General features: G+C 47.4%; 1 protein-coding gene across 1 annotated transcript; it reads right to left on the minus strand.

Annotated features, from left to right (window-relative positions):
• Positions 1 to 1,746: 1,746 nt before the first annotated feature.
• CCDC201 (coiled-coil domain containing 201) lies at positions 1,747 to 11,687 on the minus strand. Its single transcript, XM_055392671.1, has 3 exons — positions 11,670 to 11,687; positions 4,698 to 5,165; positions 1,747 to 1,833 (listed from the first exon to the last, which is right to left on the minus strand). The coding sequence occupies exons 1-3, from the start codon at positions 11,685 to 11,687 to the stop codon at positions 1,747 to 1,749; spliced, it is 573 nt and encodes a 190-aa protein (XP_055248646.1).
• Between the last annotated feature and the right edge of the window lie 2,119 nt (positions 11,688 to 13,806).

The raw sequence follows: 13,806 nt of genomic DNA on the forward strand, positions 1-13,806 counted from the left end.
ATAAGTTATAAAAAAAGAAAAAAGTAAACTTTTTAAATAGCTTATATAGGAGGAACTAGTTCATAAAACCTAGAAATGTTTAAACACACTACACAGTAAATAAATTTTTATCATTCATATAGAACATCCAGTGAAATATGAAGTTACTCTCTAACTGCAGCCGCTATATCTAATCCCTCCTGTGAAGAATCTCATTCTCTGTCTGTTGGAAACCTCCAAAGAAATGTGGGTGTTTCCAAGAAGAACCCAATTATTGATCAGGAATATTTTCCACCCACCCTGCAGATCTAAACTTTTCACCTGTCTCTTAAAACTGAACATCCTAGACCTCACATGCCCTTAGAATCTATTATGTCCTATCTTTTAAGCCAGTCTGAGCCTATGTTTTAAGCCAGTCTCAGATTTCATCTAGGGGTTGCCCTTCTCACTTGGACTCCAGATGCCAGCCCACCTGTCCACACACTTGAAGGGAGGCAGTGTAGGACTAGGCTGGAAATGTGTGCATTCTTTTTAGGAAGTAAAAAGCAAGCTTTTTAGAGTGGATGATGCAAACATTTATATGAATAAACTCTAGCTCTGTATTTAGTAACCATAACATTTCCACACAAACATGTCTTGCTGAGATGCCTGTACTTGCGAGAATTGATGCTGACTTTGGGTTAAACTGAAGCTACCTGGACATCTCTTTCTTCTTCCTTACAATATGTATTACCTTCATATTATTGATCACCTGGGTGGGACCCTGATGTTAAGCAGGGAGCACAGCATTGGAGAGTGTAGGGGGTTGGCCCATGCAACTGTTAAAGGTTAAGTTCCTCTAGCCCTACACACTCAACAAACACAGCCAGCACTCTCAGATTTCCAGAATGCCTTCCAGGTGAGAATCACGGTTTTGGGGCTTTCCTAGAGTGGCATTTCAGACTCACTAGGATACCTACCCTGCCCCTGATACCAGGTGTGGTGACTCCTGGAGACTTCTCAGCCATGCAGTGTGGGTGGACTGGCCTCTGAGTTCCTCTAAGCTTCCTTGTCTTTATCTGCAAACATCCTGGGATCCCACAGTCTGGTTCCTCCTACAGCCTATTGAGGAAGGAGGTAGGTACCCTCTAGGGGTGGGACTATGGGCACTCCCCTCCTCTCAAAACCTGGTTCCTCTCCACATAATGGAAGGGAACATATGTCCCTCACCATTGGTGCTCCAATGAGACCACCATAACCATAGGGTTGGAAACCCACCATCCAGTGCAGAGATTTTCTTTCCAGTTCCTGCCTCAGGCCTTCAATCCTGCTGTCTCAAATATGCTCATGGGGCATTGGCCCAACTCTTTCCTGAGAGGGCTGAGTGGCTACGGCCGCCCTCGCCTAGACATCAGCTCCACAGTCATTTCATCAGTCTGGGATGGGGTTTCCTCATGTTTCAGGTAAGGAAGCTGAGGCTCAGACAAGCAGAGAGCTGTCCCCAAGGCCAGAGCTGGGCAGTGGAAAACCCAGGGCTCAAGTTACACACCATGCAGAGCCTTGTCTTCTTTAACCTGCCACCTCTACTGACCCTTATCAATGTCAGTGCCTCCCAGAAACACATTTACAGTCTAAGCAACAGGATCTTCTCAAACCTGTTCTTCCCACCCCATGGAGAAGGGCAACAGCATGGGGGGCCAGCCCAAGGAGGGCAGCATGTGGACGATTAAGCCAGCCCAAGGCAGGCAGCTCTAGAGAACCCTGCCTTCCTGTCCTGGCACCAAGCACTCAGTCGTCTTCGATGGTGAGCTCATGCTGGGTGGCTTCCTCAATGTTCTGAAGCACGTAGATCTCCCACTGTCGCACTCGCTCCATCTGTTTAAGGGAAAGGCATCACCCCATAGCAGCATCCATCTTTACTGGAGACAAGCTCTTCTGCTGCAAAATGTGCTTTAGAAAATAAATGCCCACTCAAGGTCTGCAGCTGGCCCAGCCAGCCCTACACAATTCTGCCTGTGTGCTTCAAACATACTTCATATGGGGTACTGTGCCACCCAGAGGGCCCACTCTTGGTGTGGAGACAGACGAGTGTATAGGTGAATGGGGTAAGGTGCAGATGAAGTCTGTGTCTGACAAAGGAGGGGACAGGGACAAAAGGTGCCAGGGAAGGGGCAGACAGGCTGCGAGCATGGAGTAGACGAGCCTGCGTGGGAACAGGTGCATAGGTCAGTCTAGATGGGATTTTGTAACTGTGCTCTCTAGAGCCCCCTCTTCTAGGAGGGTGTTCAGGGCAGCTGCAGCAGGGAATGAAGGAGGCCTCCCCAATTCAGCACAGGGAAGACGAGGATGGGTAAACTCCTGACACTAAACACGATGCCAGGATGGAGTAGAGACTGGAACCTGGGGATTTTGGGTGGCTGAGTCAGATCATGTGGAGTGTGGCTGGGGTCCGCTGGCCAACAATGGCAGGCCCACCATGGGTCAGTGGTAAGTGTCTTCCTAACGCCCTGAAAGTGTAAGACAGAAGCAAACCCACAGGACTGAGAATAAGGAACGAGAGTGGCCTTCAGAGGGCCAGCTGTAAGAGCAGAAGGCCTGAGCCAGAGCCAGCAGGAGCCACCAAGAGGCGTCCTGGAGCAGAGACAGAGTGGCCAAGGCTCTAAGCACCACTGCTGGCCAGCAGAGAGGGCCAGGCTGGGGTCTGCAAGATCCCGTGATCATCTGGTAGGAGGACCAGCAAATTCCCAGTGCCCCTCCCTACCGGAGGTGGGGGCTGCCTTCCTGGTGCCCGGTGTTTATGTCCGTCCACAGAGGGTGACCTCTAGGGAGGCTGCTGAGAGCTGAGGCTCTCAGAGGGCTGTGTGGTGCAGGCACTGCCTGTCCGGACTCCCAGAAACTCAGTTTGTCACAGCGACTGAGGAAGATGCAATAGCCTCTGATCCCACAGAGGGGCCTTGTGGGGATCCAGGCTCAGCTGGGGGCAGCTGGGATGCTCCATCGGGAGCATCCACAACATGCGTTCCACATGGGTTGTTCCCCACAATCTCTACCCACAGTGAGAGCTTCAGGTCCCTTCTCACCTTCAGCTCCCAGAATACCCCAGCCAGTCCCACCTCTCCTGGCCGCAGGTGGGAACATTAACCCATGGGGATGCTGACTAGCAAGAGGTGGCAGATGTGGTGCAGTGAAGAAGCAGTTAACCCCCGGGTGACCCTTGGTGGACAGTTCCCACTCGGAACTCGGGGCTTTCCGTCAGCTCCCACCCAGCCCTGTGATGGCCCCCTCCAAATCAGGAGGCAGCAGCCAGGCACAGCCACAGGACAGCAGGACATGGAAGAGAGGCTGGAAAACTCCACTGCAAAATCAGCACCCTCAGAAGGTGAGAGAAGACAGCAAGCAAACCAGGGTAAAGAACATAAGGGAGTGCGGCAAGGAAGAAAATATCATCATGCAGTAACCTCGGAAGACAGAACTGAGCAACTCTCCTAAAAAGTAGAAGAAAGGGCTAAATAGCAAATAGAAAAGAAACTCAGAGTATCAATCAGGATGTCCAACATCCAACTGCAGAGGATCACAGACAGAGAAAGAACACAGAGTCCAAGGTTAGGAAGGAAAAGTACGGGAAGGTCTTCCAGAGTCAGATGGGCCCAGGGAGTGTCCAGCAGCTGAGCAAGACTACTCACCCCAAAATGAAACTCAGCACCACCAAGAACCACAAAAGGGACCTGGAGAGGCTTGGGCAGGTGGGAGTCAGGGACAGGGGCATACAGGGCCTTCCAGTTCTGAGAAAGGGCTCCAAGACTGCTGGCCGGAAAAGTGCCCCTTCTCAGGAAGCTACTAGAACAAGGCCAGAGGATAAACCAGCAAATGGGCGAGGAGGCAGAATTCTGCCAGGAGAGGGCCAGGGCACCTCCCAACTGGCTGCTACCCTGGGGATCAGAGCCCTTGCAATCCTCTTCTCATTGGGTCCTTTCAGCTTCACAGCATCTCCAATTAGCAAAGGAAGAAGATGACCTCTGAGAGTAAAAGGTAGGTCTGAGACAGTGTGTGCCCTGCTGGTTCTCCAGCTGTGGCAAGGGCCTACAAACCTGGCTATGGTGAAGGTGGGACATCCCTGTCACAATGGTCCATGGGAAGACACCAGAGCCACCCTAGCCAGGTCCTTAGAAATGCAGGAGTGCTCCAGGAATGTAACAGCTCCCTCTTCAAAGCATAGGAAGATGCCAAGAGACTCAGCACAGCCAGGCAGATTTTTACTAGAATAGGCTGTTTTCTGCTATTCTGTAACAAGATGACATATCAGACCTTCCCTGTCACCCCAACATGTCTGCAAAGCCCCAAAGCTGAAAGAGTCATCACCCAGACTCCTGTGAGCTAAAGAGCAATGACAAAGCAGGCAGCCAGCGGCAGCCTGGGTCTGGATGCCAGACCATGAGGCCAGGAAGCTCATGTTCACCATAGGCAGCATCAGTCACAGGGGCCCTCAGAGCAGAGAGCTGTCTTGGGACAGGGCAGCAGCAGGTGTCAGAAAGGCTGGACAGCCTTGATCCTGTCCCATGTGACCTCATGTGCAGAGTAAGGGTGTGTTGGCCCCCAGTGCCACGCCATGGGAGCATTAATTGGGGGAAGGAGGGTGTTGAGTGGTCCATGTCCCAAGCAGTGCTCACTCTCCTAATCTTCCACAGGGACCCAGAACTCCTGGGGGAAAGGGATGGGGCAGGGACAGGGTTAATGCATACCGCAGCTGCCCGCTTCTTCGGGTCTCGTCTCTTCCTCCCAGTTGTGTTCAGGATCCCAGGCAATCCAGGGTTTTGTGGCCAGCTCTTTGCCCGGAGGGACTCTTGCTGCTGCCGCTGCCGCTGCCGCTGCCGCTGCTGCCGCTGCCGCTGGGTTAACGAGGCTGATGTGGGTGGTTCCTCCCCAGGAGCTGAGAGATCCAAGCTGGACTCCTTGGAGGCCCAGAGAGTAGAAAGCCTCCTTTTCCTAACAGTGGCTGGAGGGCTGACCCCTGCTGGGTGGGATGCAAGGTCCTGAGAGAAGTGTGCAGGCATTGGGGACCCACTGAGATAGGAGGCACCTGCCGATGGCCTTGGGCTCCAACCCAGGGCTGCCTCCTCAGGGGTGCTGTGTTTCAGGGGCTTTCTCAAGGTGGGGCTCCTGATTGCTAGAGAGGGGCTCTCATCCTCAGAGGAGCTCAATCCTGGATCCTGCAAAGTAAAAACAGAGTTTTGAGTCCTAGAAAGTCCTGGGGAGCCTTGAGACAGGCACTAAACTCTGACCCCAGGCACATTCTTATTTAAGCATGATGGCCCCATGAGGCAGACCTGAGTTGTCGCCCAGAGAGGGGAGTGTGCAGAACCCAGGGGCAGAACTGCAGGCCCTGAGATGGAACCCTGCACAGGGCTAGACCACGCCCCTCTGTGCTTGCCTTTTCATGGATGTAATTATTGTCAAAACAGTAAGCATTAGTCAGAGATGTATTTTTCAAGAATAGGATTGAAGCATAGATAACATTCAGGTAACCATATTTTTCCACCAAGAAAAATCTGTAAGGCATTGTCAATGAAATCATCCTGACTTGTAGACTCACAACATAAAAAGGCAAAACTGTTGACAAACATTGTAGTATTTTATGAACAGGTGAAGCACACTGGGCAGGTGGCTTGCAGTAGGTGCTGTGTGCCCTGGAGGTAACATCCCAACCCCAAGCCCCAGGATGGACTGTAACAATTCCATCACAGCCAATGTTTTCTTCCAAAAGAATGCCTTAAGTGAATCATGCTCCTGCACTCACACCCTTTTCTCAGATCCTGATGAACTATACCCGGCAAGCACATTTGTGTTCACCATAAGGTATGTGCCTCTGCAGTGCCCCTTGAAGTCTGTCCATGTCAAAGTGACCTGACAGCAGATTGAGTTGTCCAATTGCTTTGTAATGATCTCTTGGTGTCTCAGACACACACATGCGTGCTCCTAACTGGATCTCCACACATCTGGCCGATTTACTACCAATGGAGGTAACTGCCAAAGCAATATCAGATTTTTCATTTTATGTTTAATCCCACTTGAGTGGAACAATTTCCTGCATTTATTTTTTGGTAGTAGGAGTAACAGTGCCCAGTTACAATGTCTGCTGCAGGCAATGACATCCTAAATCAATTAAGGAAGCCACTGTCATTCAGGGTGTAGAAAAAACTGGAACTTTTCTAAAAGAAAAGAATGTTAAAAATTGAAGGATTTTGACATTTCCTGATGCATGCCTGCCAATACTGTATAATTAGCAAGTGCATGTCCATTGCCTGGACAGAGCCAGCAATCACAAGAATGCAGAACATACCTAGGAGAGACTCAAAAAAGCACATCAGCATTCCTGAAAACAGGTCCACTCCAGTCTAAGGTGAAACCCTGAGGGCTGCACCTAGGAGTCCGCCTGCTCAGGACTGGCTTGCAGCTTCTTCCCAGGCTGATAACTGTGTCATAAGTTCAAGGACGTCACCACTTTGCTAAATTATTATATGCATTTGTACACAGAGAGGATTATCTGGTAGTTAATTTTGGGGGAGGCACAGCTAGAAACCATTTTAATGATGGTGAAGTAATAGAGAGCTAAGTTTCTCTTAGAACAAAGAGATAGATGAGCACTTGCTTTAAACTTGAGACGGATTAGGAATATTCATTCAAAGTGGTGAGAAAGTATATTAGTTATTTACTGGGTAACAAATACACCAAAACATAGTGGCTTAAAACAGACATCTGTAATTGTAATTTCTATGGGTCAGGAATTTGGGAGCAGCCTCTCTGGGCAGTTCTGGCTTGGGGTCTCCCATGAGGCTGTCATTGAGGTATTGGTTTCATTCATCTGAAGGCTTGACTGGGGATGGAGCTTCTATGCCAAGGCTGCTCACTACTCACATGCCCTGCAATTTGGTGCTAGCTATTGGTGGGAGGCCTCAGTTTATTTCTGCCTGGCCTCTCCGGGGGCTAGTTGAGTGTCCTCCAGATACAGAATAGTCTTCTCCAAGGAGAGTAGGCCAAAAGAGCACAGCATGGAGGCTGCAATGTCTTTGTATAATCGAACTTCAGAAGTCACACTCCTTCATTTCTGCAAAACCTATTGCTTGCACCAGTCAGTTTTCTTCAGTGTGGGAGAACCCCACAAAGGTATGACTACCAAATTGTGATGGTCACCGACGGCCATCTTAGGGACTGGCTGACATAGAAGAGATAGTGAAAATTGCATTTAAGGAGAAGCCACAGTCCCTGGTCTGTGGCTTTTCCCACCTCACCCCCAATGTGAGGCCTCAGGACTCCCCTCACTCTTCAGAGCACAGATGGCTGGACAAAGAATGGAAAGAGTCTTATATCATCCTAGGAGATGAGCCCTGTATTTTTCAAAGCCAGCACTCTGACATGGTTTTTGCATCCACTCTGGGGAGGACCCTTCCTCAACCACCCTGCCCTCAGCTTTCAGGGGAAGGGGCTGTAGCACTTAAACACAGCTCTCATTTTCTAAGTGAATTCATCTTGTTAAAGTCAAACAATATAGAAACAAACAAGTTATACTAGAAAGTCCAGTTGAAAGTCCAGTCTTAACCTTTCTCTAGTCCTTCTCCCTCTAGGTAGTTTCCTTTAGCACTGTGTTACCTCTCCTTCCAGCATATTTCCATGTAAGCAAATATGACACATGCATTCCACATATAAAGGAAAAAACTTAGGTATCTGCATAAATGGAATCATAATACACATTGTTACATAGTTTTCCACATCCTTGACGATTTCTCATGTCACTGACTCTTTTGAACAAAACATGCACAATAGAATATTTGGATGTGGCATAATGAGATAGTATAGAAAGAGCTATGTGTTTCACTTCCCACCAAGGCCTTAGAATGAGGCCAGGGCAGAAGAGGTTTGAAAAAAAATGTGGTCTAAGGAAGGTTCTTCTTGGAACCATCTATTCAGTAGAGTGTGCTGGAACATTAAAATCTGTTCTCATTGATTTCTTATGCATTCTTATGAGGTAAGTATGATTGTAGTCAAGTCACCAGAGGAAATATTCAAACCCAGATGGCTTATTGGCCTGAAACAGAAGCAGCAACAATGAGGTGTGAACTAGAGTTGGTGAAACCAAGGCTTACCCAGGAGCAACTGTTCTGTGGAGGTCTGGCTTCACATCCCAAACCCCTCAGTCTTGGCCGGAAAGGAGGGAGGGAGTGCCTCCTCCTTTTGGGATGATGAGTTGATCATGACCACTTACAGAGCTTCTACTGTGTTGCTCTTGGAGTATGTTTATTTTGTACATCGTTTCCTTCAGCAAAGCCCTTAAAACTGGATTTGTGTGAACTCCAAATAACCTGAAGGATAGGATTTACTCCACAGCATGAGTCAGCATCAGAAACTGCCAAGCTGCTTTCCAACCTGCCTGCACCATGTTTCTATCCCACCAACCAGCATCCCGTACATTGCTGGTGGGTTGGAAGAATAGTACAGGCAAGTTGGAAAACTGCTACTTTACAGTTTAGTTGCTCCACATTTTTTTTTTTTTGAGACAGAGTCTCGCTCTGTCACCCAGGTTGGAGTGCAGTGGTGCAATCTCAGCTCACTGCAACCTCTGCCTGTTGGATTCAAGCGATTCTCCTGCCCAGCTTCCAGAGTAGCTGGGATTACAAGCATGTGCCACCATGTCCAGCTAATTTTTATATTTTTATTAGAAATGGGGTTTTGCCATGTTGGCCAGGCTGGTCTCGAACAGCTGACCTCAGGTGATCCACGCGACTCGGCCTCCCAAAGTGCTAGGATTATAGGCGTGAGCCACCGCAGCCGGCAGTTGCTCCACATTCTTACCCACATTTGGCACTGCCAATTTTTAATTTTTATAAAAGTTTTCTGACAGTCTAGTAGTGCATCTCATTTGCACAAGCAGCATCTTACTTGCATAGTGGTTTTGATTTGCATTTCTGTAATGAGTAAAGAAGTCGAACATCTTTTCATGTATTTATTTACCATCGATATGACTCCTTTGGTAAGCTGAAAGAACTAGAAGCCAAATATATTTGTCATGTTAATAAAGGCAAACAATAAACTCACCTATTAAAACACTGAGATTGGATTAGAAAGCAAAATCCAACTACACATTGCATACAGTGAGACATACCTAAGACAAAGTACTGTAGAAAGCTTCAAAGTAGAATTATGGGCAAAGATAATGCCATAGAAATGCAAATGAAAACATGTGGACATCAATATTTATATTGGAAAAGGTTGAATTTATGGCAAAATACACAAAACAAGACCAAAAGTGGAAGTACAGTGTAATAAAACCAAAAACCAAAATGCATAGCTGTTATGATTACAACAGACAATACAGCATCAACATTCATAGAGCGAACTCCTAGGAAAAAAACACACAAAATCAGAAATAAAGTAGTAACTGAGACTGATTCACCTTTTTAAGCTCATGCTAGATCACGGGGCGGGGCGGGGCGGGGAGTGGGGGGGGAACAAACCAACAACAACAAAAAAACCAACAACAACAAAATCAAAATCCCATGGAAGATTATCTTGTTACTTGGAGGATAATCAGCACTTGGAAAGACTTTAAATTCTTCAACTTCAAAAAAGAGATCGAGATCTCAGAGTAAAGTTAAGAAATGGGGGTGAGAAGACAGACTGGGACTTTTATCAAACAGAAACTGCAAGGTAACATAAGTATATTTTTATTAACAGAAACCACTTTTAACGAATCTATTTATAAAAGTGATCTAAAAATCAGTACTTAAATGTTGATAATTTGATGTTTTCTGATAAAATATTGTAATATATTGAAAGCTTACAGAGAAAACAATTTAGTATGTTTTACAAATATATGCCCAGAACAGATGACCCAGACATGCATAGGAGGATGTCATGTGGCAGAAGGTACATCTCAAATGATTAGAGAAGAATGTGTTTTTGTTCTCTTTCATCACATCTTCTTCTGGCTGGTTGGCCACTTGGGAAAAAAATAATAACAGCAAAGCCAAGTCCCTATAACTCATGGCTTACACTAAAATAAATGACAAGGAATCTAAGATTTTAAAAATTCATAAATTACCAGAAAAAAAAACAAAAAAATTGAAAATCTGAAACAAAGTCGGGTTCTTATATCACATTGTTCACCAAGATAACTCCAAGTGGATTAAAGACTTACATGTAGAAAAGAAAGCCATAAGAGTATTAGAAGGAACTATCAGTGCATTATCTATAAACTTATGTAAGGCTTTGCTATGACTTACAACATAGAGGCCATAAAAGAGCTAGACTACATATAAACTTATAAAAACTTCTACAATAAAAAGGAAAGAAAAAAGATACACCAATGCAAAGACAAAAGATGAACCACAGTTTCTATAGAAGATAAACAAGCAGTGAATCTTCCTATTTAGAAAAACATCCAACAACCTGATGGATAAATCCACAAAGTTTCTTAACAGTTCATAGAAACTGGTCCTTCAGTATACACATGCTGAACCTCATTCTCAGTAATAAAAATGCAGATCAAAATGAAACCAAATTCGCATTTGGTTTTATCTATCGGACTTCAAAAATTTAGAAGTATGAAAACTTTAGACAACACAGAGAGGAAACTGGAACATCTTCTATGGAAGGCAGTTTGGAAACTGGAACATCTTCTATGGAAGGCAATTTGGTAGCACTCAGATTTGTAAGTTAGTGTTCTATTTGGACACCAACTCCCCTTCTAGAGAGTTACTCTATAGAAGGATATTCGAAGCAGCTAAAAACAATGTTTCCTTATGGTGGGGAAAGGGCTGGAGGACAGCAGTGGTCACTGTGCATCTCATGCTTTTGAAATTTTATGCTCTTATACTTTTGATCACTTTTGAAACCACAGGCATGCATTTTCTATTTATAAATAAAAGACAGAAAAAGAATCCCTACTTCTCTGACGAAGAAGCCCAGGCACGGGAAACTAGGAATGGGGTGCCCAGGGCTGCTGGGTTGGGAGAGGGAGTTACTTCTCCATCCAGCAGGCGGAGCTGTAGGCTCCAGAGCTGTATGCAACGCAGGGTGCTAAGGACAGGTTTTAACTTCAGGTGGGATTGTGATCTACTTCTGCAGGATGGCATTTCCTTTTGCATCTAGAGCATGAGGTGTCCTGTCACTGTGCCCTGGGGCTGCTGGTCCCCTTGGTGGCCTGGCTTTCACTAAGGGCTGTGGCTAAGGTGGTTCTTAATGCTGAGGTTCCAAAGGCCTCATGAGACAGGCCAGGGGAGGAGATGGAGGAGGACCAATGCCCAGTGTCTCAGGACAATGCCTGACCCCACCTGATGTCACTGAGATTGTGCATGGGCTCTGGGGAATCTGGAGGGCCTGGGACACACCTGGGGCCTCAGAGCCCATGCTGGGGAGATGTGGAAGCCCAGGGGCTCTGGCAGAAAATCTCTCCTGCAGGCCATGTCGTGGGCATCAAGAGGAGACTCTGGGCAAGGCTCCCGAGGACCCCAGGGTGTTAGTGCCCGGCCTGCCCAACCCACAGGCCGCCAGGACCAGGCCACAGCTTTGTGCCAGCTCAGGACAGGGCCAGGCCTAAGGCCAGTCCTCAACCAACCTCTTGCTCGGGCAGCCTTGAGTGCCCTCCCTTCCTTCCCACCCGCCACCTCTTACTGTATTCAGCTAGATCTCATTCCCAGGCTGCACCCCTCCCCACCTACCTGCACCCCAGGCTCCATCCTGCTTTGCCTCTGGGGCTGGCTTCCAAGTGGGCAGTTGCAGCGCCCACCCTGTGGCCCTCAGCACCAAGAAATACCTGCTGTGTCCCCACTTAGGCCCAGGTAGGTATGCAGGAGCCCACCCGAGCCCGAGTTAGCCTGATGGCCACGCCATTGCGCAGGTGTGGGGCAGGTTTCCCTCGCCCTCTAGGCCTTCCCCTTGTTGGTTTCTGTTGTGTGCACCTGAGCCTGCGGGAAGTGAAGGCTGGCTGGGCACTTGTGCCCCGCCCCTCCAACCCCCAGCAACAAGCCACCTGTGCCAAATACTGTTTGATGTGCATCACAACCACCTACGGGAATGGAGATTACCACCCCAACTCAATCCACAAGGCAACTGGAAAAAAAAAAAAAAAACATGTTTCCATGTCAAGAAAAGAGGACCCACAACCACTGGACTACAAGGTATATTTCTCTGCAGAAGACTCCTTACCAGTCAGTCCTTCACTGAGTGCTTCTGAAACTTGAGCTGCTCAGAACCTCCTGGAGGGCTTGTTAGAGCCCAGAGCACTGGGCCAGCCCCAGTTCCTGATTGGGCAGGCCTGGGCAGGGACCCGTGATTGGTATCACCTAACGACTCCCAGGTGTTGCTCTGCTGCAGGTCCACTTAGGAACCACTGCATGAATGAAAGGCAACACGTGCCACAGAGTAATGGTAAATTAATCTTTACCAATCTATACTAAAGCTGATCTATACTAATAGTAATCTCTAACCATGCCTTAACTTTTTTGGCGAATGAAACTAAAAAGAGCAATTCAGAAGCTAGTAACGACTAGAATGATCTGTGGTAGTTTGTTCTTAGACATAATCTCAGTTTTCTAACAACCCCAAAGCAAAGGTTTTAGTGTGCCTATTTTATTTTATTATTCATTTACTTACTTTTTTTTTTTTTTCCAGACAGAATCTTGCTCTGTAACCCAGGCTGGAGTGCAATGTGATCTTGGCTTACTGTAACTTCTGCCTCCTGGGGTCAAAGGATCCTTCTGCTTCTGCCTCTCAAGTAGCTGGGACTACAGGTGCATGCCACCATGCCTGGCTAATTTTGGTACTTTTCTGTAGAGACAGGCTTTGCCATGTTGCCCAGGCTGGTCTCGAACTCTGCGTGATCTGCCCGCCTGGCCTCCCAAAGTGCCAGGATTACAGGTGTGAGCCACCATGCATGGCCAGTAAGCCTGTTTTAATAAGGGAAAGACAGCCCATAGTTGTGGGGCAAATTGCTGGAGTTTACCTGGTGGTATTTAGCAGAACCAAGACAAGAACCCAGGACCGTCTGACTCCAAAATAAGTGCTTTTTATTCCCTTGCTACTCTGTATTGTTTTTCTGAACTTTGCCACTAAGTTGCCATGTGATTTTGGTGAATGAATGCTGTCACTGGCTCTCTCCTTTCTCTGTAAAATGAAGTGCTATGTGAGGGCTTTCCCAGCTCTGAAACATCTGCACATAGGAACCTAAATGAGGAGGCACGGCTGCAGAGCTAAGGGGCTCTCAGCACCCAGGCCTGTGTGCAGCACGCAGAGCTGAGGCCTGCGGTGGATGCTCACCCTCACCCTCTGACTGTCCGCTTTCAGAACACTCAGTGGCAAGAGAGGTTGAGATCCCTGAATCCTGGGTTCTTCCTGAGGCTTCAGAGAGCACTAGAAAGGGTTTGTCAGAGAGCCATCCCAACTTGCCCTGGTTGGCACAGAGCAACACAGCAGGGTGACTGGCTCCAGGTTCAAGTGCTGAGAGTGGCTCGAAATTCTTCTACCCTGGGGGAGGGGCTCTAGGGGTACAGCCTTTCTGGAGTGCGAATTGGTGTGAATGTATGATACACTTAAAAGTATGGATGGCCTTGAACCAGCAATTCCACTTGTATGAGTATGTCAGGAGATAATCAAACTGAGTCATTCCTTATTTCCTGTTACTGGTAGCCATGGAGTGTTATCTTTAAAAGCCCAAGTAGATGCAGTGTGCATAGCCAGGAAAAGGACACTGATGAAATAAATTAGAATGAGTCTGAGGGAAGGAATACTTTGCAGCCAGTATGTGAGTATGAACATGTGTATGTGCATGGATGTACACATGTGTGCATACACACACTA

The sequence above is a fragment of the Gorilla gorilla genome, chromosome 6, assembly GCF_029281585.2.
Source record: "Gorilla gorilla gorilla isolate KB3781 chromosome 6, NHGRI_mGorGor1-v2.1_pri, whole genome shotgun sequence".
Classification (NCBI taxonomy): Eukaryota; Metazoa; Chordata; class Mammalia; order Primates; family Hominidae; genus Gorilla; species Gorilla gorilla.